The sequence below is a fragment of the Centroberyx affinis genome, unplaced genomic scaffold, assembly GCF_046629955.1.
Source record: "Centroberyx affinis isolate AG114_WGS23_722 - 3 ecotype Tasmania unplaced genomic scaffold, CSIRO-AGI_Caff_v1 ptg001797l_1, whole genome shotgun sequence".
Classification (NCBI taxonomy): domain Eukaryota; kingdom Metazoa; phylum Chordata; class Actinopteri; order Beryciformes; family Berycidae; genus Centroberyx; species Centroberyx affinis.
Genome location: NW_027280187.1, coordinates 155361 through 178713, shown reverse-complemented (window position 1 = coordinate 178713; position 23353 = coordinate 155361). Strand labels below are relative to the sequence as shown.

Here is a 23353-nt window from a genome sequence, read left to right as displayed (position 1 = left end):
TTGTAATTTCAAAATTTTCCAATTAAAATAATCTAGTTTTTTTTTTATAGTAATCTATGTGCTCTGGTTCTTTTAGATTTGCATGGGAAAGATCACATCTGTAACAATTTACCCTTTTCTAAAAAGTAGGCTTAGTAAATTTCACTGAGAATAGTTTAAATAAGATACTTTTTAAAAATTTTACTTAAGTCTTAGAGTTTTACACCAGTACTTTTACTTCTACTTAAGTCATATCAACAAGTAACAATACTTGAGTAGGGTATTTTAGTACTCTTTCCACACTGTAAGTAGGCCATCTAAAATGTGTTTTGGCTTCTCAAAATAGCCTATATTTGGAATATCAACATACATAAATGCATTTTTAACTATTTTTTGTATATCTTGAAACATCTCTAAACACATTCTTAAGTATATGTGATTTTCAAATTGAGGTTACTGAAATTGCTACATAAAACTAACCCTAACCCCAAAACTGGGTTAAAACTGAAGTAGAAACCGATGTGAAAAATGTAACTTAAAAACAAATACACTGTAGAAGGGAGGAAAGCAATATTTCATGGCATTTGTTTTGTGTTTGAGTGACTGGGAACTGGATGATGGCCTGAAACAGTGAGGAACCGATGTGACATTCAAGGACACACCATAACTACGTTACAAAAAAACAAAATACAAACACATGCCATTCAGTTTGTTGCTGTTGTTTATTATATATTGGATCCTTCAGTCAGGGCAGACCAAGCAGTGACCCTTCCAACAGTCAAAGATCAACAAAGTATACACTCACACACCACCCACAGCCCTGTCCCACATTAGTCTCCCAACTCGCCTCCTGTGAGCCTCTGAAGTTAACAGCGCTGAACCCCGGCTTCTGCCCTCACAGACCTCTGGGGGAATTTCTCCAGCTATCTGCAAAGGCCCATTAGGGCATACTGTGCAATTATATCCGAGTTTGACATTGATGCCCTTACAGAAAAGAGGCTGCTCTACAGGTGATTTGGTGCCTAAAATGGAACAGGGCTCGCATCTCCTTCCAGCTATAGCCTAAAGAGCTTGGATCTGATGAGCTGTATTTGCACACGTTTATACATGTAATTTTACAATAAAATAAGACTAAGACTGAACTGTATATTATTTGAGTATGTCCAGGAGAAGCTAATTAATTTCATTTCTAGCTGCTTTCACGCACATATTCCAGTTAAGTAATTTATTGTCGTATTCATCATTTTAAGAACAATTAATACAGAAATCACAAGCACAACATAGGGGGAAAAAAATATCAGTACAAAGTCAATATTTCCAAAGCAAAGCTGAACAGTACTGTACCCTGGCTGCTATAGTGGAGTTGCATCTTAGATTGAGAGAGAAGCTTGAACACCGAGAGTTATACCAGGCTAATGTCTCATTACTCCTCCTATTCGCAGTGCTGCTACATACGTACTTGGAGACACAGGCACTCTACCACTCAAACACATACACACAGCCATCTGAACTGGTGCTCGAGAAGTTGATCAGTAGGCCTATGAGAGGAGGATTGTGGCGGGATGGACAGCGAGAACTCATGTGAGAAGGGGTGTGGGACAGAGGGTAGTGCAAGGAGAATGGTCTAGCCCTTGACGGGTGAGGGTTCGAGATCTTGAACATAACATTTGAATGCTCTTTTTCCTACCCAAGATGCTGTGAAAACACATGCACAGTTCAATGCTGTGGGTTGAAAGGGTGGGGGCGGGGGTGGTGGCACACAATTCATTTAAAGCCACACCCCAAGGTTCCATCATCAGCTAGAGAAGCCCTGCGGCCCCTGCCCAGTCAGCTAGCTGCCACAGCGAAAACCCCAGACACAAAGAAAGCCAGCAAAGACACACACCCACAGTCAGTGCTCTCATTGATACACTCATTCTCACACAGACACACTTCATTTACACACAGTCATGCCTTAAAAACACAAATGGCTGAAGTTACAAAAGTCTGAAGTAAAGACGAACTGTAACACAGTCACATCTTCATCTGAAACATTTACTCCTTTGCTCCATTCTCAATGTCCATCTCATCGCCATTCTCTTTGCCTTCAGTCTTCACCTTCTCTGCCTCTTTCTGTTCGGGGGAAGAGAAAAGCAAGAGAAAGCAAATCAGCAACTCTTCACTTTTCATTTTATTTGTTTGCACTGTCAGTATAAACACATGGTTATCCTGCCCCCTTATGGTTGATGTAGAGAACAAGACAGAAATTCACCTTTGCATCCCGCTCTGCAAACTTCTGGAACATGTTGGCATACAGGCGCTTGTCCTTCTCATTTTGCTCTTTGATGTGTTTCTGACAAAGGACCACCTGGCAGGATATGCAGCAGGTGTCAGAAGACAATACCACTTATCTTCAGCTATAATACAGGTACAACTACAGCCAACAGCTACAGATTACACTGGCTATCCAGATATTGCACTTAGGCTAGATTTATCTTCATTCCCAGATTGATTCAATATGGCTCAAGGCCAACAGCGTTTTACCTGGCTCTTGGCTGCCTTGTTAGCAGGATACAGTTGAATGACTCGCTGGAAGTCGCTTCTCGCCCTGTCAAACTCCTTCATACCGAAAAGCGCCTCTCCCCTTCGGAACAGAGCCTTCTCATTGGATTCATCCAACTCCAGAGCCTACAATTACATACAGAGTGTAAAAATCAATGACTTGCTTCACTTACAGTATTCACCGACATAAATATACATCAACCCTATTGACACGGTTTCCAAATAAACACATTTGTATTTCAATATCCTCAATGAAACACAGAATAAAAAGGCACTGCTCACTCCAACACCCCATCCCCTGTTGAGGCAAAATGGCATTCCTCTGACAAAAAAGGTGTTTCTAAGGGAAATAAATTGAAACAATTTTTCACTTTTGCATGACAAATCGTGCCATTTTCATCTGTCAGTGCCCCTGGGCATGGATGATCAGTGATCACTCATATTGTTAGCGACTTGATTGAGTAGACAGATAGTGTAGTTCATGCCATTGTTCTAATCATAACACAAGCTTCTTGCCTCCTAAATACTAAACAGAGTGATGAAATATAGAATTTAATCATCTCCCAGTGGGACTGAGTTGTCAGGTGAGTGTAAGGATAAACATTGTACCTTGTCGCAGTTTTCCAGAGCTTGGGTTGGCTCCTGTAGTTTAAGGAAGCACATGGCCAGGTTCAGATGTGCAGCCAGTCGCAACGCTTTGGCTTTCTGCTCATCCTCTTCCGACAAACTAGATTCATGTTCCAGCCATGACACAATCCTTTTGTATTGCACCGACGCCTGCTTGTACTTTCCTTCCTAAACACATAAAATCATAAACAAGTGAAAACAAGCTCAGTGCTAGTTACACACTTGCCACCTGGGGGTTATTAGGCAGGTCATGGTTTGTAAACTGTCACGTTACACAGCTGATGATTAATGTGTATTGTGAGCATTACAGTGTGCAGACTATTTCATTGACTTCATTTGTAAACATGAAGTTTTGCCCTACCGCTCTGATTTATACACTCCCATCTAATTCCAAATGACTAAAAACCAATTCCAGAGACTTCTAATTCAGGCAGTAAATGTAGTCCATTACAGTGAAGAAGAAGCCAATATTTCGCGCATGCGCTTTTCAACAAGGACCCCTTAGTGGCAAGCATCAACAACGTGATCTTAAAAATCCTTTTGTATTACTGCCTGCTGTTTAAATACATCCCTACATACCTTGAAGTACTGTGTTCCCTTCTCCTTGACAATGCCGCTCTGTTCCAGTTTCTCTACTGTGTTCATCTCCCATGACTCCTTAGCCTAAAGGAAAATTGCTTCAGTCACTTCTTAGCAGGGGACAATTGGTCAACTAAAATAAAGTTGTGTTTGCCTTCATGATTATAGTGCACCTTCTCAAAGGCTCCCAGTTTGATCCTGTACTGCAGTGTGGCTCCACCAGGAATGTTGTACTTTGCGTTTCCTGCATTTCCAAAGCCATACCTACAAAACAAAGACACTTGGCATTAGTAATCAGTAATGTGAGAAATAACTGATTATCTGTTGAATATACACTTGGACCAAGTTTGCTTCTATATTCTACAGAAGAACCGAAGACTCGAAAGTGAAAGTTTTTTTTTTTTTTTTTTTAAATAAAAAATGTGTCACAACATGCATTACAATCATTGGGATGTGCATTAATCATGTGTTAATTATTTACATACATTCAACTCCACATACTTGATTCTGTATGGAGGCAATCAGTGAATGTTTACATTTTGCAGTACTGTTTCTTGAAAGATTAAAGGTAAATTCTGGTTATTTTCTGCTTGGGCCTTATTTTCCTAGTTAATTTCTTCACTTAACTGTAGAGCTTTATGTACCTCTAGTTTGCAGGGAGCACTGCTCTCTAATACACACCCAGAGGGCCAAAGCAAACTCCAACATTCAAACCCAAAAAGCGATTAAAATGCGTCCTTTCAACACTGTAACACTCACATTGCAATGGGACCCGCCTCTATGCGATTATCAGTTGCCTGAATCTTGGATTCACCATTCATGTACTCTGATGCTGCATTCATGTCATATGGAATTTTCCATAAATACTAACTACTGACTGGGAAAAAACATTGTTAACCTCCCAGTTGACATTAATGATATCTCCCACCTGGCATGACGAATTGCGGAAGCGTGTCAACACAAGCAGTAAACGTCACTGAGAATCCACCGATGTCGGCAGTCCAAGGTATTAAAAATCAAACTGATAAGTTATATTTACACTAGTATAATCAACGATACTTACAAAAGCAAGAAATAGCTGCTGTAATTAATTTGTGGTTGATTTTAAATTCATAAAGACAAATTATTTGGGATGCGGGTATTCCTATAGGTAAAACTTGTAAAGAATGCTTTCAAGCTGAAGCAATGAAATTTCAATTGTGATGTGAATGCAGCAGAAAACCAGCAGCAAAGCAAACGCATAAGCATAAGATGAACTATTAAAACTGAAATGTGATCATTTCTCACAGCTATTTAAAGATATGTAACTGCAGTGTGAGCATTACTGTGTTTGAAGGATGTGTTTTAACCACTTTTTGGGTTTAACTGTTGGAGTTTGCATTTGCCTTCTGGGTGTGTATTGGAGAGCATCGCTCCCAGCAAACTGGAGGTACGTTAGGCTCTACAGTGAAGTAAGTAACACATTTTTGAACACAATCAGTCATCATGATGCAAAAAACTAGGACAATAAAGCTCAGGTTGAAAATGACTGGAATTAGCTATCCTTTCAAAATGTTCACTGTAAATAACAGGTAACCTTGAAGACAGCAACTGCCAAATATAAAATGAAAACATTATGAAGCTCTTATTTTACTGACTATTGAAACACATCTCTAAAACTACAAAGTAAATGTGTGCACTGGTGCATGTAATCATACTTGGGCTTAATATTGAAGAGAGACTCCTCTCCCTGCTCCATAGCCATGATAGATTTCTCCACTCCAGGTGGCAAGCCGAGATTCTCTCCATCTCCAATCTCAAACTTCATTTCTCTCTCGTCAAACACGCGGCCCTCACAGGTTCCCTCCACAGTTACTACAAAAGACAAACAAAAACACTGGGGTGATTCTGCAACAAACCAGAGTCTTGGCCTTGCCAAAAACCTGTTGCATAGATTGACAGCTGTAGGCAGGTGATGCAAATTCCAACTGCCAGTCAAATTGAATCCAATTACTTTGTGCAGGATGCCTGTAAACACCCTTTAAAATTAATCATCCCTCTATATCTGAGCCCCAAGACTGGCAGCCTTACATTAATTTACCTTCATAAATGTGAAAATGTATCTCATGTCAACTATGTAATAGCTGTGTCTTGATGCAGTTACCTTCAACAGCAGCTCCTTCATTGGGCTTGGAGTATCCCTGGCCTTTGGTGATCATGCGACGGATAATTCCTCCATCCTCATCTTCAGTTACGTCCTCCCCTCTGAATTCAAACAGCTCCACCTACAGATGTGCAGACATTAAATTTAATATCCAGACATAAATTTAAGATCAAATTAATTAAGATCAAATATAGAATTCAACCACAAACCCAAGACTAAGGTTCAAGGTATAGAAAGGACTATCAAATTAAGCTGGGATCAGTCAGTCTCACCTGGAAAACGAGTGTGGCGTTGGGAGGTATCTTGGGTGGGCTGCCTGCAGATCCATAAGCGTACTCTGGCTTACAGATGAGCTGGCTCAACTCCCCTACTTTCATTGTGGCTACACCAATGTCCCATGCCTTTATCACCTGACCTAAACACACAGAAGAACACAATGGCATTACACTGGCTATACAACTATAACAGGTGAATGTTTATGTGTGTGTGGTAGATATGAACCAACCTTTGCCCAACTCGAAGGAAAACTTCTCTCCTCTGTCTCTACTTGAGTCAAACGGAGTACCATCCAGCAGTGTGCCCACATAATGTACAAACACTTTATCCCCTATCAGAGGCAGCTCTGTGCCTGTGCCTTCCCTTTTCACCAACTGGAAAAAGACACACACAGCAAGAGAATAAGAAAGGAAGAGTGGGGTTAGGCAACAACGATGAATTCTCACTTCAGCAGACCATGAGAAGCTGGCTTCACAGTCATACACCCATTCTGTAGTCTGTTGTTGTGGATGATAGTGTGAGATTGCCAATTCCTCCATTGAAAATTACATTTAAGTTTACAGTGTATCATGCAAAACAATGATTCGTGTGTGTGTCTTGTGTCTGGATGTGTGTGTTTGAGTATTCAATGCGCCCATCATTTGTTCCTCCTCCAGACCCTTCTAGAAATGTGGCCAGTTATTAATAGCAATATGATAGCTACCTAGTAGCTTCCCTGGCTGATACCTAACGTCAATTGATACACCAATAGGGCACGCGTGACTTGTTGAATGTGTGAAATTTGCTATGAAAACAACATTAAACACTGAATGACCACGTGTTGACATTATTGAAGCTAGCAAACATTAGTTGCTTGTATTGGTAACGTTAGTGTAGGCTTTAGCATAGCTAACGTCAGCTAACGTTAGCTTAGCCATAACAGGCCACCGACAAGCACCCAGCTAACCAATCAGCTAGCTGGCTGAAGAGTTAGACTTCACAGCTCTGTTTGAATGATGGATTTACCTTTAAAACACCCCCATCTTTTTTCGGCGTGATATCCTCTCCCTCCATTGGGATGCTGTGTTGTCCTTCACTGGTCTGTTCCTCTGCAGTCATTGTCGTGTTGTGGTGGACCAAACCCCCTTCCTCCTACTCTGACCTGCGCCACAAATCAAAGCAAACTAACGCTGGCTAACCGTTCTGGTTGGCAGCTACCTCTTGCTGCACGCCAAGTGTAAGCAACCGTCAGCTAACAGCACACTGACGTTAGCTACCAAACAACAGGCTGTCTACTACTTGTGGATGGTATTGTAAAAATACACGTTACACGTTACGCTACGCCGTAATTCTGCAACTGTTGTGCACCAGTCACACGTCTATTTTAGCAGAGCTGCGAGCTTTTAATGTGGTTGCAAAGGGGTCCACGTTGCTATGCTGCTACTTCTCAATCTGGCATCTAATAACCGCTTGAAGGAAGGGCAGAGAACTTTCCAGACATGACGGGAGGAACCAAGGGGGATGAGCCGAGTTTGGTTGCGTTACCTATAGTATTACAGCGTGCCCCGCATAGGCGGTGCACAGGCGATGAGTGCAACGCAGTACATCACATACACACTTGCGCAGACAAACCACACCACATTGATTAAGTTAAATTAAATAATTCAGGTATAACTAGTGCAAGATACGGTCTACTAATCAAATAGAAAAAGACGTCATACACGTATGTAGCCCCTTTCACAGGACCATCCGGTCATTGAAAACACGCACTCCGTGCTTCATCTTGCTTGCTATTGGTCAGATTCTAGGCCCACTGCCGTCTGTTGGCGCGCTCATCGAACAGCCTTGGGTTAAAATAACATTATAAACGAAGGGTGTTTTCATATCTACGAGTGAGTATATAGTTAATGTTAAAAGTGGCTGTAATGGTCACCAGTAGTTAAAAGATTTAAACTGATGTTACGGAAACTGCTTTGTTCTGTTGCATGAGCTGACGTTAACGCGTATTTGAAAGCTGTTTAGTTAACCAAGGTTAGCTTGTAACTAATGCTACTGTCGCACAAACAACCTGTGCGCTGTTCATAGCGCCAAGGGGCCATTTTCACGATGACCACATTTGAACTGAAATGTTTGATCTAATATTTTACTCTAACCCAAGTACTGTGTCATCTCCTAGGGGCATTCACCAGGATGGAGAATGGCAGCCCCCGATTTCCATTTCCATACCAGCCCTATACCATCCAGGAGCAGTTTATGCAATCCCTGTATTGTGCACTTGAGCAGGGCAAAGTCGGCATCTTTGAGAGTCCCACTGGAACGGTGTGTGTGTATGTTTGGATATATGGCTCTGTGTGTGTGTGTGTGGACATGAGAGATTGAAGCAATACAATTTCTAATGTGTTTTAAACGTGTGTACCCTCTACCCCAGGGCAAGTCTCTGAGTCTGATATGTGGAGCGCTGAGCTGGCTGAGGGACTATGAGGAGAAGAGGAGACAGGAGACAGCTGCTCTGCTGCAGGAAGGAGAAGCGATCCTTTCCACCTCTACCTCTCTCCCCTCCCCTGCTCCTCAGTCCTCCACTAGCTTCTCCTCGGCAGAGCCTGACTGGATCACTGACTTTGTGCAGAAGAAGGCAGAGCGCGACCTGGTGTCCAAGCTAAAGGTAAGAGTTTGTGTCTGGAGGTTTCAGATATGACCTCCATAAGGATCTCTGAGAATGCTTAACCTCCGTAGCTTCCCTGTGGAGGGACTTTAAATATCAGTGGGTGTTTTTGTGTTTGTGTGTGTATGTGCGTGTCAGGACGACGAACTGAAAAGGAAGAAGAGGGAGGAACGATTGGAAATGATCAGAAACAATGTTCAACTTAAGTATGCAATGAAAAGAAAGGTAAGAGGTCTTGCACATTACCATTTAATGAAGAGCCCACATTCCGGGAATTTATTGTATGAAATATTATTTTGTGTTCATGTCACTCTGGATAAGAGTCTCAGGTATATGACTGAATGATTGAATTCATGTGTGTGTGTATGTGTGTTTGTAGAGCAGTGAAGAGGATGAGGCATTCAAGTTGCTCCAGCTCAGTAAAGAGGGTCCGGTGGAGGCATCAGGAGATCCCGAGGAGGAGGAGCTTATCATTGCAGAATATGAGAGTGATGATGAATCCAAGACCAAGAGCAAGTAAGGACAGCCACTTACAACTACATCAAAGTTAACTGTCATAGTAAGGAATGGAAATGGACAGACTATGACAACTTGGTGTATTTCCTCACATCAACAGATTCAGTGGTGCTGAGGATGATGAAGATGATGACCTGGTTGAAGAACATGTTACAAAGGTGTGTGTGTGTGTGAGAGAGATGTCACACGGTAGCCCACATTTGACTCCCTGTAAGAATGATACCAAGCCCAATAATAATGTGTGTCATATGTTACCCTGAGGTAAAACTGCCTATGAATGCTTTTTATCAGATTTACTACTGCAGTCGCACTCACTCCCAGCTGGCCCAGTTTGTCCACGAGGTTCAAAAGAGCCCCTTCAGCAAGGACATCAGCCTGGTCACACTGGGCTCACGGCAGGTACGTGTACACACATGCATCTTCATTTCAACCCTCCTCACACAGAGATATATACTCTGGAACTGGAAGTACTGGAAGGACTGGAAGTATTATTGGTATTCAGTCAGTTTCCCTTGTTGAGTACAGTAATCATAAGGTTGTGTACTTTGCAGAATCTATGTATCAATGAGGAGGTGCGTCGCCTGGGCAGCGCCCAGCGCATTAACGACCGCTGCATGGAGCTGCAGAAAAACAAACATGGTGAGAACTACTCACACACAATAGCTCCAGAAATACTTATTGAAATGTATTCCCCAGCTAACTAAGAGCTTCTACTGTATCTTACTGGAAATGGATTCAACAAGATTTTTGTTTACGTTTTCCTGAGATTTGTAATGCTTATATAGTGCTGCATGTCCTTCCATCCCATAGAGAAGCAGCATCAGGAGGAGGGTGTGAAGCGTAAGCGGAGCCCGGCGAAGAGTGTGTGTCCCTACGTTGGGGCTACAGCGCTGCAGCAGCTGAGGGATGAAGTGCTGGGGACAGTCCACGACATAGAGCACCTGCTCAGTCTGGGCAGGGAAATGCACGCCTGTCCTTATTACGGCACACGCCTCGCCATTCCCCCTGCACAGGTAACACAGTGTGTACACATCATCCACCGATCAACTTCCTCTTTCTATTATATTCTTCTATCACCTTTATAATACTACATTGCACTGTTTGTCTTTTATTGCCTGTGCTTGCACTGTTTTTTTGCACTTGTGTTGGAGGTGGAATAACAATAAAGATGAATTGAATTGAAGACATATGCTGTCCACTTACAGTATGTGTCTTTTTCAAGTTTATGTAATGTCAGTGTCATTTGTATGGTGTGTTTTTGTGTCTGTGTAGCTGGTGGTGTTGCCTTATCAGATGGTACTTCATGAAGCTACAAGACGGGCATCAGGGATCCAGCTGAAGGGACAGGTAGGGTTGGGTGTTGTGTGGATTTGATCAATTCTGATTCTAATCATAGATTTGTTTCCTTAGCAATCCTCAGTACTACTTGGAATCAAAATCTTATGAAAAAAAGTATTGTTTCTGATAAAATACCCCAGTAAAATTTATATACTATTCATCTTAAGTAGGTCTAAAAAGTGGCAAAATCAGGGCATGCAGTAGTGATATTTCTGAACAAAAATGTAACCACATGACCTGTATAATAGCAGGAGTGGGGAAATTTAAATCCTCTAGGTGCCTATTGATTCTGCCATATTTTTTAGCAGATCCAACAATTAGAATTTGAATGGATTTTTGATGGTGTAGTAGTGAGTTGATGGTCTGAGTGTTTTTTACGTAATTTTTTTTTTACAGGTGCTGATCATAGACGAAGCTCACAATCTCAGTGACACACTCTCCTGTATACACAGCTCAGAGCTCACAGGAGCACAGGTAAACACATTCACACATATACACATTATCTAGATTTAAAATTCAGGTAATGTGGTTCTGAAGTTAATGTTCCTTGTGATATGCTAAAAATCGGATCTCCTTTCTACAGCTTTGCCGTGCTCATTCTCAGCTCACTCAGTATTCTGACCGCTACAGGTGAGTATGCACAGACACACACACATGCACTCATCCACTAAATAAATGTAGTCTTAACTCCCCTCCTGACTCTTGGTGCTTATGTGTCTGCAACATTAGGAGCAGGCTGAAGGCAAAGAACCTCATGTACATCAAACAGATTCTGTTTACGGTTGAGGGGCTTGTCCGGGCGCTGGGAGGTGAGTGTGTTTGGGCTCAAATGAGTTTTTTTGCTGATTATTGCCAGTCGGCACATTGTTAGGGCTGGAAAACGCTGAACAGTGCTGTTGACTTTATGACAGTTCTGGTCATGGTGTATGTGTTATTCCTGCAGGTAAGGTGGGGCAGAATCCACAGAGCCAGTCTACACAGCCAGGTCAGCGCAAACACACACACACACACACACACACACACACACACACACACACACACACACACACACACACACACACACTTTAAAATGCGTACGCTGCATTTGAGTAATTTCTCTTTTTCCCCTCAGGAACAGAACTGCTTACCATTAATAACTTCCTCTTCAAGGCCCAGATCGACAATATCAACTTGTTCAAGGTAGTTGACAGTATTATCGTGCCATAATAATCACTCTGTTACTACGACTACATACCATATCCCAACCACATCTTTCTCTCTGCCTATTTCTCTGTTTCTCATTCTCACTAAAGTTACAGAGATACTTTGAGAAGAGCATGGTCAGCAGAAAAGTAAGTGGCGAGTGTATCTGTGTGTATTATCTAATGTATTCCTCATAGTGAATAAATATGGTTAAGTGTGATATACTGTAAAATGAAATGTGTAATACCCGTGGCTTCTCTCCACAGCTGTGTGGCTTCATGGAGAAGTACGCAGGTACAGGTGTGAATCCACACACTCATACCAGCTCAAACAAAGAGAACCGACGCACAGAGGGCTTAAACCGCTACCTTCAAACACTGCAGAGCAGCCAGAGCGCTGCACCAGGTCAGTGCACTGTTACACAAGTGATTTAGAGGAACAAAAGGTCTTTCTATCACCCTCATGTTTCAAAGCATATTTTTGAGACACGCCTCATCACTGGAGACTTGTTTGGCATTATGATAACTATCAAATTGTTTATTCAAAATAATGGGATCATGCTCAAAAAATGAGGACAGCTTACAAAGCTTAATTTCAGGCCCGAGAGACATTGTGGCTGTCACAAAACTGAATTAAAAATTGTAAGATGACCTGAAATTCCTGTTCCTTTGAATAGACAGTTTGCATAAAGACTATGCACTGACTAGTCCAAGCGGACCGGCCTACAGTACCTACAAATTAACTGTCAAAATGGTTACGATCTCATTTCCCACACTTCCTTGTTTGTGAAATGCACAGGTAACAGAAAAAAATAACAATTTTGTTTTGTGATCAGATTGGAGAGCTAACCAAACGCTAAAAAAACATTTAGAGCATCTCTAGCTGTGATGAGTGTCTCCATTTTTTCGTTGCCCATGCTTCAGTTGCGCATTACAGAGACACAGATTGTGTGGATTGGGCTTGCTTACACAGGCATTACTGTTCACTATCCACCATATCCCTGCCTCCCGCATCCAGCCAAGACTCACATTGTAGCATCTAAATGTCTAACTCTAAAGCTGTCCTCTGTCTGTTCCCTTGTGTGCAGTTTCTTCAGCAGACCAGCAGGGGTCTGCAGAGGCGGAGAAGGTGCTGTCTGCATCTCCCATGATGCAGGTGGAGGGTTTCCTCATGGCTCTCACCAACAGCAATACTGATGGCAGGGTGGTGGTGCACAGACAAGGTACCAATATACACACACACACTTGTAGGACAGTAATGAAATCTGAGTGCTTCAGTGTGATTTTTCATGTTTTGTGTGTAGGCACTTTGTCAGAGAGCAGCGTCAAGTTCCTGCTGTTGAATCCAGCGGTCCACTTCGCCCAGGTGCTGAAGGAGTGCAGAGCGGTCATCATCGCGGGAGGAACCATGCAGCCTGTGAGTTATTTAAGTCCACCAAAAATAAACTGAGCTCTTGCCGTGTGTCAATTTTACAATTCTAAAAGATGTGTATGTAGGTTTCAGACTTCAAACAAGAGCTGTTGTTTTCCGCCGGGGTGGGAGAGGAGCGTATCGCTGAGTTTTCCTGTGGTGAGTGGCCCACTTAATAAGACTGCAATAGTTTATGGAGTTCGACTTTCTGTGTATTTCTAATGTACTGTCTTGATGACTCCTTTATCAATATTTCTGTTTGTGGGAAATTTTGAAAGCTGATGGGATGCTTGACAAAACCTTATTTATAAATTATGTTTTTGAAGAATTATTTTGAAGAATAAGTACAGCCAACTGAAATTATGATATTGATACTGATATATTTTTTTTTCTATGAAATCCTTTCCATAAAAATGTGTTTACTGTATTCCTTGCTGTGTATCCATCTGTCTGATATGTCTGTCTGTAGGCCATGTAATTCCTCCGGAGAACATCCTTCCCATCATCCTGTGCAGTGGCCCATCTTGTCAAGAGCTGGATTTTACTTTCCAGAATAGAGACACTCCACGCATGGTAACACATATACACTTTGTATTTTCTTACAGTTAAAAGAACCTGTAATATTATGGGATGTAGCATTATTTTCACTGCAGCATCGTAATAAATGTGTGTCTGTTGGTTGACAGATGGATGAGACGGGCCGCATTCTCTCCAACATTTGTAACGTGGTACCAGGCGGTGTCGTGTGCTTCTTCCCTTCTTATGAATACTCAAGGCGGATCGTTTCCCACTGGGAGGCCAGCGGGGCTCTTGCTCGTCTGGCTAATAAAAAGAAGGTACATGAGCTCTCTGTGTGACAGATCTTAGAAGGCCTTAACTTCTTAAGCAGGCCTTAACCTAAATGTGGCAGGGGTTCGTAGTGGTTAGAGAGACCGTCCTGCAGAAGCGAAAGGAGAATTTCCCTACGGGGATCAATAAAGTCCAACATTATTATTATAAATGGATCCTGTCTTTCATATGGAGCTAGATCTTCTCTCTCTTCTCAGTGCGATATAATTGTATTCTTGTCTCTTCAGATCTTCCAGGAGCCAAAGAAGGCCAACCAGGTGGAGCAGGTGCTGAGCGAGTTCTCCCGTTGCATCCAGGTGAAACTGGCACTGATGACACTCATATTTGCCCTCATCACATAGCATTATTAACAGGTTCATCAGGATCTGCTGCCATGCTCTTATTATTATAATTTTTTTTCCCCATCTCTTTCATTTTGTTAGAGGTGTGCTGCGGACGGTGGCGGACTCTCAGGGGCGTTGCTGTTCTCTGTGGTTGGAGGAAAGATGAGCGAGGGCATCAATTTCTCAGATGACCTGGGCAGGTGTGTGTAATATTACTGGCACCTGGACAGAAGCAGCAGCTATACATCAAATATACTGTATAATACTTTGTTCTGCTCTGTGTGCCTTCCTGCATGTGATGACAGGTGTGTAGTGATGGTGGGAATGCCGTATCCCAACATCAAGTCTCCGGAGCTGCAAGAAAAGATGTCCTACCTGGACAAACACCTGGTGAGACAGTCTTGTGTCCATACTGCGGCTCCCAATAGCCTCTTTGATCTCCACTGATTCCAAAAAGATGCAGCCCCTCCTTGTCTCTCATCTCTGTTGTGTCTGCGTTTCAGCCTCACAGTGGAGGGAGGAGCGCCGGCCAAGCACTAATAGAAAACCTCTGCATGAAGGCTGTCAATCAATCCATAGGTAATGAAGAAAAATATCAGTGATATTAGACATAGTACTAATTCATGGTATGCCCGTTTATTCCATAGGTGGTAAGATACTATGACTGGTATTTACTCTTTATTTCACTTCATCTGTCCAAAGGGAGAGCGATCCGTCACCGTGGCGACTATGCCTCCATTGTGTTGTGTGACAGACGTTACTCTCGACCTGCTACAATATCCAAACTTCCCAACTGGATCAAAGCTCGAACTAGTGCACACACAACTTTCGGCCCTGCTTTCGCTGCCTTGAGGAAGGTGAGGAGCAAGTGCACTTATGTACACACACAAATCACTATATCTGAGAAAAATGCATATTATGACTAGAAACAATGTGTCCATATCTTCTTCTCTCTCAGTTCTTCATGGATAAGAAACAGAAGCAGCTGCAGGCATAGTTTGACTCCCAAAGGGATCGGCTGACGTTTTTCAAGTTCTCAACTTTTCAAGTTCAAGAGAGGACAAAGGCCTGGGTTAGGAGAAACTTTGTGAAAACCCAGTGGAACAGCAGTCACTCAGTGCAACATCAGCAACCCAAGAAAGTGCTGTTGTAATATAAGTTATCTCGAGATTGCCACTGCCACTTTATAATGTTTAGATATGGTGTTTTTCAATATACTGTAATTACAGCCTTGAATATTGTGCATGAGATCCTTCATGGATTTGCAGAGTTTGCCAAGGGGTTAGCCGTCAGACCTCTGAGTCTGGAGTTCAGCAGCCAACCGGGGAGGCAGTTTTTCAGGATTTCATGTTTTCTTTTTCAGCTTCCGTTCATTTCTAATGATTTCCATTATTTTCCTGTTGTCCTGGTCAAATCCATGGTCCAGATGTTTGGGATTTAACCACAGAGAATGATGGACATAAGGCTTCTGAAGGCACACTGCAGAGTATATCACTGCAGAGATATACACGAGGCTAAGGCAGCCTCATTTGAGTCAATTGTATCAATCTTGGGCTGTATTCAAATTATGTTTGGTAGATGTTGGAGAAAAAAGCCTGTGCTTTACCATTTTCCAAAGTATACTGAAATAATTTACTGGAGAAGCCACTACACAGAATGCAGACACAGTACTTGAGTAGGCATCCATTTGACTGATTTACCCTTGAAGAGATTGTAATATTAATAACATTCAATATTAGATATTACATAATACAAATATTACTTATTTAAAATTCATTTATTTTATGGAAAGACATTAGGCAAATGGTTACTTTCTTTCAGAGTATTACGGTGGATCTATGTTTAATTCTTAATGAGTGAAGTATTCTAAAATGTTATTCGCTTGATTCATTTTATGAAAAAATAAGACATTTGTTTTACAATGAATATGCTCTCAATAAATTGTTTATCATTTTTGTTTGAGTCATGTTTTGGTCAAGTCCTGAGACGGACCACTGCTCTCATATACAAGTGATTAGTTCCACATAAAGCCAGGAGGTGGACACTTAACGTTGCATTTTATATTTTCAGACTGCACATAGGAGAGCCTGAGGTGGGCAATCAACTTAAGGCATTATTAGGCCGACCATTGCCCATTTTACACTGATAAAGCCTCTGTTAGGAGCCAAAGGAGTGATCGCCTTTTATGAAACAGGGTTATGATGGATTATATTTGAGCGATCTGAGGACACAAAGTCCCTTGAACACAAAATGGATCCCTGGCAGCCTCGAATGCTTTAAGAGTTATCAGTGCTTAGTGTTCATTCGTTCTGATTGGCTGGCTTCCATCGTGTCACACTTCCCAGTCGTCGTCGTCCTCTGCTGTCGGCTGCGGGGCAGGGAGTGGTGGGATGACATCCGACATCCGGGCAAATGCGCCGCTGGTGCCAGCAGGCGCATCACCCGACTCTCCACCTGCTGGACCCTTTCCAGAGATGCCTGGAGAGAGAACAGACCGCAATATGTATGCAAACCCAATCACCGGCATCAGCATTCTTACTCTGACGTGCCATAAGAGGAAGACAGCCTTTCCTCACCTTTCCTGCGCATGGCCAGTTTATTAAAGAGATCCGACATAAAGTCTCCACCACTGGATGCCGCTCCCACCGCTGAAAAAGAGAGAGACAAAGGCCGGCAGTTAGAAAGTATCAAACATGCGAGCAAGTTGTACTTTTCAATTGGGGCAGAGGATCCATTTCTCAAATTCCAGAGACCTATGCTTCGAAGCGGAGTGTGTAATTACAACAAGGCCGTTAGTATAGTTAGTCAGTAGAAGCAGCTCAGATGTATAGCAGCTCTCCCCAAAAGTGAAATGTTAGGCTGTGACCTTAGCCAGCCAACCGGAAATCATGAGGAGGATACACTGTCAGTAGAAGGTCAGACACTTTAAAAACAGACTGTAACCAAGTCAGCCTTTTAATGAAGGTGGCATTTATGAAACAAAGGTCATAGAGCCATGGGCTGTTCTTGGGACTGTGATTATAACCAGAGCGCCTGTGGCTCCATGTGAGATGTGTACATAAAAGCTAACACACTGACATGGGTGAATACAAACTAAGGACCAGTCACGCTCCGCTTTGATTGCACGTTTCTCTCATCAATGTTAAAAGCTGCATCGTGTGCCAGTTAATAAAACATGAGCGAAGCCACAACCCCACTCAAACACTCTTGTCACCTTGCTCTTGCTCTTTCTGCTTCTTCTTCTCCATTTTGCGTTCTTTAACGTTGCGTAACTTGGCTTTGCCGATGCCTCCAGCGTTGCGGATGGACTCCAGGAGGCTGGCGCGGCCGTCTGACGGCTCAACCACCTCACTGGGAGCGCCAGACACAGGGCCTGCAGAAAGGAGAGGCAGTGTGTTGATGTTCTTGGCTTTCACCCATCAAGGTCAATTAGGTTCATCTCAGTCAATAGTGTGAATATACAGGTTGGCTTTTATTCAAGATAGATGACACTGGTAGGATCTGCAGACCAGGTCCCGGGGTTAATTCTGAATTCTGTGTGTGTGACGTACCTGAGCTTGCCGCTCGAGAGACGTCTGCTGAGCTGTCTGCAGGGGGAGGGGGGTGGAGGGGGGGGGAGGAGGGGGAGCTCCTAGAGGGGTGGTGGGAGCGAGGGCAGGCTCAGGAGGAGGAGGAGGGGGAGGTGGGGGAGGAGGTGGAGCTTCAGGTCGGAATTGAGATCCTGAAACAAAGAGAGAGGAAATCTGTCCATCAAGAAACACAGTATCAACCAAAACCACAATAAGACAGTGACAGGTGTGTATGTGTCGGTACCAGGCCCGTTGCTCTCCTCTAAGTCCCCAGAGAAGGAGGGCAGCTCGGGGATGTTGTGTGTGGGTCCTGAGGGGGCGAACCCGGGTCCCAGGTCGGCACTGTAGGACAGGTCATCTGCGATGCCTGGCAGGTCAGGCAGGTAGGACGGCACATCTATCTCGGGCACCTGGCCCAGGTCTGGCACATAGAAATAACTCTCTGCTGTCTGTTGGAGGGTGGTGAGGGTTACGAAAAATATTATCAAGATTGATCATTAAATCAAAATTTATCATCACCAATTCTGCTTGTATAAAAACCTCCATTAACAGTGATAATATTAACTTCTATTGATAAAGCTTTTTGAGGTGAGAGAGGGTGTTTGAGGTACCTGTCTCTCCAGTTGCTCTCTCTTCGTAATGGACAACGGAGCGTCAAACGGTTTCTCCTCTTTTTCTGTCTCTAGAGTGTTGTGTGTTTTCGTCACTGCTCCCGCAAGAGGATCCAGGAACACATACTTCTTATATCTGCAGACACACAAACAAAAAGGAATGAAGAACATTGAAAAGTAGCTTTAGTGTTAATAGTTAGTGTCTGTGTGTGTATGTGTGGACTCACAGGTTCTCTGTCGTATTAAAGAGCAGCAGGGAGCTGACAGAGGAGATGTTGCGGGGCAGACTGCCCAGTCCCTCCTCTGTCTCGTCCTCAGATCTCTTCTTATTGCTCACACACACTGGGAAATACAGCAGCTTCTCCTGAAAGGCAGACAGACAGATATGGAAGGAGATGAAGACGTGTCACATGTCACCTAAATCTTGAATAATGCAAATCATAAATGCCACGCGCGTGCACACGCACTGCAATACCGAATTATGGTTGGGGACAGTGCTGTTGGGGGTTTCTTGAATAATGTATTCCTGCACCAGAGAAAATTGCCAGCAGTGTTTTCATTTTTCTCCCTCTATGACATACACACACACACACACACACAAAACAACACACTTACAAGCCCGAGCACACACAGCAGAAAATATGCTGGTTTCTGTAAAGTTTCCTAAGATGGGGAAGGGAAGACTGTGGTGTTCAAAATAAATAATGCAGGAACTTGCTGCTGAGCTGAGGCATGCGTGCACACACACAAAGGCGCTCTCTGAAAAGAAACAAACACACTTTTACAGTCTATTCCTCTCACTAAGGCCCAGTGACAGAGACACACACACCATGTGCCGTCCTACACACTGAATGTATGTGACTGATCCTCCAGCTGCACATCTGACTGATGCGTGGCCAATCCTGTGCCTGTGGACCTGACTGTGACTGTCAAGACTTTTAACCAGGGAAAGGACGTCTCTGTTGTCTATGGATACAAAACACTGTATTTGTCCACATAACAGATAATTCTATGTTGTTTTCACCTGCTACTGTAGATTGTCTGTGATTGAGCTATTATAACGCACTGCAATGAAGATGATAATATGCTTTAAGATCAATAGCAGCTTCAGAAGACACAGTCATGATAATTACAGCTGTCTTTGCCAAGAGTGCATGTAATGGGATATTGACAGTTTCGATCAAGCATCATATTTGGGGTAAAAATGGCAAGCTGGTAAAAAGGAGGGTTGATTGATCCCTCTGCTCTGCTCTGACACATCTTCTGACCTGTGAAATAACCTGCTTTGACCCAATAAAAGTTCTGCGCAAATAAAGCCGGAAAATTGCCATTACGGGCAATGTAACATCTGATTAACTGGGTGCCAGTTGGTTATTTAACTCATGGTGTGAAAAATTGAGACTAACATGGATGAAATAATATCTGAGCTGTTTGAGCTATAGCTGGCTCATAATAGGCAAAAATGAAAGGACTTGCTGCTAATCATATCTGAACACCTGCTTATCTAAAAAAAAAAAACTGTACGCTTAGCTAGCAAAAATAACTAAATTACATATATAGTAGGAAATATACCAGCAATCTGCAGATACCAACAGTAACAAAATAACAAGTTAACCCCTAACATGAATTTTTTTTTTTGAAGGAAATAAAAGAGTGTAAGTGGAAACTAACCATGCCTCTATTTATCCCTGTTCTGCACCAGAACTAACAGTCAGCTGTACAAAGAGGGCTTAACACCATTAGGTCGGGACATACACACATTTTCCTTCTAATTTCTATTATTCAGCGCTCTATTGCATGCGTCTCAAGCTTCAGAAGCATTGTTCTACAACACTTAGCACTTAAGAGCCTAAAGCATTTCAACTATGGCTGCTAAAGTGCTGTGCTTCTACTGGGTTTTTTATGGTTGCATAATCACAAATAATATATTGGCAAACAATACATGTTGCACTATCAAAAAGCCCAGCGAAATCACCGACTTTAGTGTGAATGCGTTTATCTCACCTGCAAGGCCTTGTCATCGAGGGGCCGGAGTTTGTTCTGTATTCTGTAGCGGGAGCGAGTGTGTGAAGAAGGGTCTGTGGCCCCTCTGAAGATAGACGAGTAGTCCTGTAGTCGATCTGGGGCTGGGTACTTGGCACTGGAGAATACCTACACACACACACACACACACACACACACATACTTACTTAAGTCACTTTTGGGGTATTTACATAGACTTACATTCATTTCCTGGAGACTTACCCTAACCCTAACCATAACCACTACTTGCCTAAACCTAACCCTAACCTAACCCTAACCTTAACCTAACCCTAACCTTAACCACTGACCCAAAAATCAGCTTTTTACCAATTGGGGACACGGCTTTTGTTCCCAATTGCACAAGCCGTCCCCAATCAACTGGTCTTAAGTCTGGAGTGTGTCCCTGAAAGTGACTTAAGTCATACCCACACACACACACACACGCTACTATAGCTGACAGACACAGGGCTATTTTTTCCCCATTAATGTTTATTATCTTGTCACCTTATTGGGTCTCTACTGCATATCATGGATGCAACATGTAAAATTGCCTTCAAAAGTTGAGGTGCTGTGTGTTACCTTGGTGGCCTTCTTACTGCCTTTGATCTTGTCGACGCGGGCCTGGGCCAGTCTGATCCGGTCAGTGACGGTCTGCAGCTGCCGGCGGTTCTTCTCCACGCTCTCAGACACTCTGGAAACAGCACAAGTACACACACACACACATCCACACAGAGGAAAATATATGTCTGAAACCATATGCAGGAATGTGGCTCCTGCTCACAGTGCGTTAGCTTACGTATGATATATGAAATTGATTTTAAATCTTCCCTGTAGTCACAGTAAGAAGCATCTCATGTATAAACCATGGCACACTCATGCTTCATATTGCTCTGAACTTGTCGTTTTTTATTGTAGTTTAAACAGCGTTCCAACCTCTAGCTGGTGTGTATGTGTGTGTGTGTGTGTGTGTTGGGCTTGCCTGCTGAATATGTCTGTAGAGATGGTCTCCAAGTAGAGTAATGCATCTGCTATCTGGTGAATAGCCTCCTCTCTCCTCAGGTCTGGCTGGATAAGAGGCACTGAGTACACCTGGCCCTCCAGGCAGTGCTTCTGGGTCATCCTGAAAAAAACACAGGAACAAACCAGAACAATGACTGCGACTAATGACTGGGACAAAGGCTCCACATATCCGAATCAAGGTATGATCTGCCTGAAATGAGAGTGAAACTGTCCAAGTGTGGCTATTCGAATGGTTTTACAGTTTCATGTACTCATTCATAGTAATGTTTGTTGTTAGACCAAAGAGCACACTATTTTGGTAATGCCATTTATAGCCAGCATCGTTCATTTGAAAAGTCTCTCTCTCTCTCTATCTCTCTCTCTCTCTCTCTCTCTCTCTCACACTCACACACACACACACACACACACACACACACACACACACACACACACTTCTCGAGCTCATCTGACTCTCACATGACAATGCTGGAACACACGAACCGCAAGCTATTGGAATTTGGTGCCTATACTTTAAAAGTTAAGCTAAGGACACACCGAGTCAAATCCTTTCGCTTTCCCAATTAATATTACCATCCATGCTAAAGAAAGGTCCTACGATGGAGCCTTGCTTGCACTTTCTAACCGGGGTAACCAACCCCGGCGAATCACATAATGATATTGCTAACCTATTTGCTCGATAATAACGCTCTTACCTGACCATGGGAAATGTCTAATGTTAGCGGTTGCAGATATATCTGGGAGAAGCTGTCAGAACTAGCGACCTAGCTGCTTGCAAAACAAACAGCGGCTCTGGTGAAAAACGACCATCTACTTCCGCCTTCCCCTGGCACGTGACCAGCCTCAAATTGCTTCGTTCTGCTGCGTTCCCGTGCTATCGGAAATATCTATGTTATACTTGAGCGCACTGCGACCTCAGGTGCTTCTTGTTTGTAAACAGTGAGAGGTGCGCGTGCAATAAAATCTTTTCACACGAGAAACTGAAAACACGTGTACTTTGTGAGTTGTCATCGTTTTTCCAATGGAAGTATAATGTAAGTGCGTCCAATTAGCTTCCTGGGAATTACTATCTTGGTATTATCCCTTTTTCATCTTTGCAAAGATACCGTTACATTTACGTAACACATACACATACGTTACCACATTTATCGCTGATAGGCTAATATAGTAGCTTAACAACTTAGCAACTTTACCGTTGTAGGCTATAGCCTACAACAAAATGTGGCAAATTAATTTAAATTTAATTAAACACGCGTGATGCGGGTTTGTTTCTCCTGATTCTGCCGCTGCATCAGAAATGAGCTCTGACTTCTAAATGAAAACAACAGCCACAAAAACTACTTTTATCACAAGGTTCATTTTGGTATCATTTCGGACAAAAAGCTATTGAATGCGGACTGTCTTATAGAGCTTGAAGGCAGCAGAAAGTAGCCTACACCGCCACTGCAGGAGCAACACAAATACAGTCAATCATACAGTCAAGTCAATCAGTATCGACTGAGACAGTATGGTATTTTAAAAAGGACGATGTCCTTGTCACTTTTAACTGACCTCGACACTGTGCAGGCCATGGACTCATATGTTGACCCCCCCAGCCCCACTCCCCCGTGTAGGCTATAGGGTGCGTGCTTGCGCAGGCGTTTTCCCTTGACTGTGCGTAATGACGCATCCATCCTACAGCGCCTCTCCTCCCCTCCTCCCTCCTGTCACATCTGGATCTGGGTCCTCTC

The 23353-nt window shown here is 43.0% G+C and overlaps 3 protein-coding genes across 6 annotated transcripts; 1 reads left to right on the top strand and 2 right to left on the bottom strand.

Annotated features, from left to right (window-relative positions):
• Positions 1-1189: 1189 nt before the first annotated feature.
• On the bottom strand, positions 1190-7582 carry fkbp4 (FKBP prolyl isomerase 4). Its single transcript, XM_071529514.1, has 11 exons — positions 7151-7582; positions 6375-6519; positions 6142-6284; positions 5870-5990; positions 5424-5580; positions 3900-3990; positions 3727-3810; positions 3130-3315; positions 2503-2646; positions 2231-2326; positions 1190-2091 (listed from the first exon to the last, which is right to left on the bottom strand). Exons 1-11 carry the CDS (start codon positions 7241-7243, stop codon positions 2014-2016), a joined length of 1338 nt encoding a protein of 445 aa, XP_071385615.1. The 5' UTR covers positions 7244-7582; the 3' UTR covers positions 1190-2013.
• Positions 7583-8314: 732 nt separating this feature from the next.
• Positions 8315-15511, top strand: ddx11 (DEAD/H (Asp-Glu-Ala-Asp/His) box helicase 11). Of its 4 annotated transcripts, none has more exons than XM_071529523.1 (27): positions 8315-8443; positions 8553-8786; positions 8925-9011; positions 9166-9302; positions 9403-9460; positions 9594-9701; positions 9854-9941; positions 10113-10315; positions 10575-10649; positions 11037-11114; positions 11224-11270; positions 11370-11449; positions 11584-11625; positions 11752-11819; positions 11933-11971; positions 12089-12227; positions 12922-13044; positions 13126-13238; positions 13319-13391; positions 13702-13805; positions 13919-14068; positions 14309-14377; positions 14504-14604; positions 14710-14794; positions 14908-14983; positions 15107-15261; positions 15363-15511. In XM_071529523.1, exons 1-27 carry the CDS (start codon positions 8315-8317, stop codon positions 15399-15401), a joined length of 2700 nt encoding a protein of 899 aa, XP_071385624.1. In that variant the 3' UTR covers positions 15402-15511. The 4 variants fall into 4 exon arrangements, with proteins under 4 accessions (XP_071385624.1, XP_071385623.1, XP_071385625.1 ...); XM_071529522.1 differs by having other exon boundaries at positions 12910-13044; XM_071529524.1 differs by having other exon boundaries at positions 9409-9460; positions 15363-15493.
• Positions 15512-15695: 184 nt separating this feature from the next.
• wash1 (WAS protein family homolog 1) lies at positions 15696-22431 on the bottom strand. Its single transcript, XM_071529526.1, is given in 12 exon segments — positions 15696-16882; positions 16981-17052; positions 17619-17777; positions 17956-18009; positions 18012-18125; positions 18218-18422; positions 18585-18720; positions 18812-18948; positions 20589-20735; positions 21186-21297; positions 21586-21726; positions 22319-22431. Coding segments are annotated over 12 exon segments (1431 nt in total). The 5' UTR covers positions 22327-22431; the 3' UTR covers positions 15696-16736.
• Positions 22432-23353: the final 922 nt, after the last annotated feature.

Bases quoted from the DNA above. Each gene is read 5' to 3' on its own strand.
- fkbp4 (XM_071529514.1), bottom strand. From the start codon at position 7,243: ATGACTGCAGAGGAACAGACCAGTGAAGGACAACACAGCATCCCAATG. The intron at 6,285-6,374 runs GTTGGTTCATAT...CTGTGTGTTTAG, and splicing joins TTCCTTCGAGTTGGGCAAAG to GTCAGGTGATAAAGGCATGG. The intron at 5,581-5,869 runs GTAACTGCATCA...TGTCTTTTGTAG, and splicing joins TGAAGGAGCTGCTGTTGAAG to TAACTGTGGAGGGAACCTGT.
- ddx11 (XM_071529522.1), top strand. From the start codon at position 8,315: ATGGAGAATGGCAGCCCCCGATTTCCATTTCCATACCAGCCCTATACC. The intron at 11,972-12,088 runs GTAAGTGGCGAG...TTCTCTCCACAG, and splicing joins AGAGCATGGTCAGCAGAAAA to CTGTGTGGCTTCATGGAGAA. The intron at 14,069-14,308 runs GTACATGAGCTC...TTGTCTCTTCAG, and splicing joins GTCTGGCTAATAAAAAGAAG to ATCTTCCAGGAGCCAAAGAA.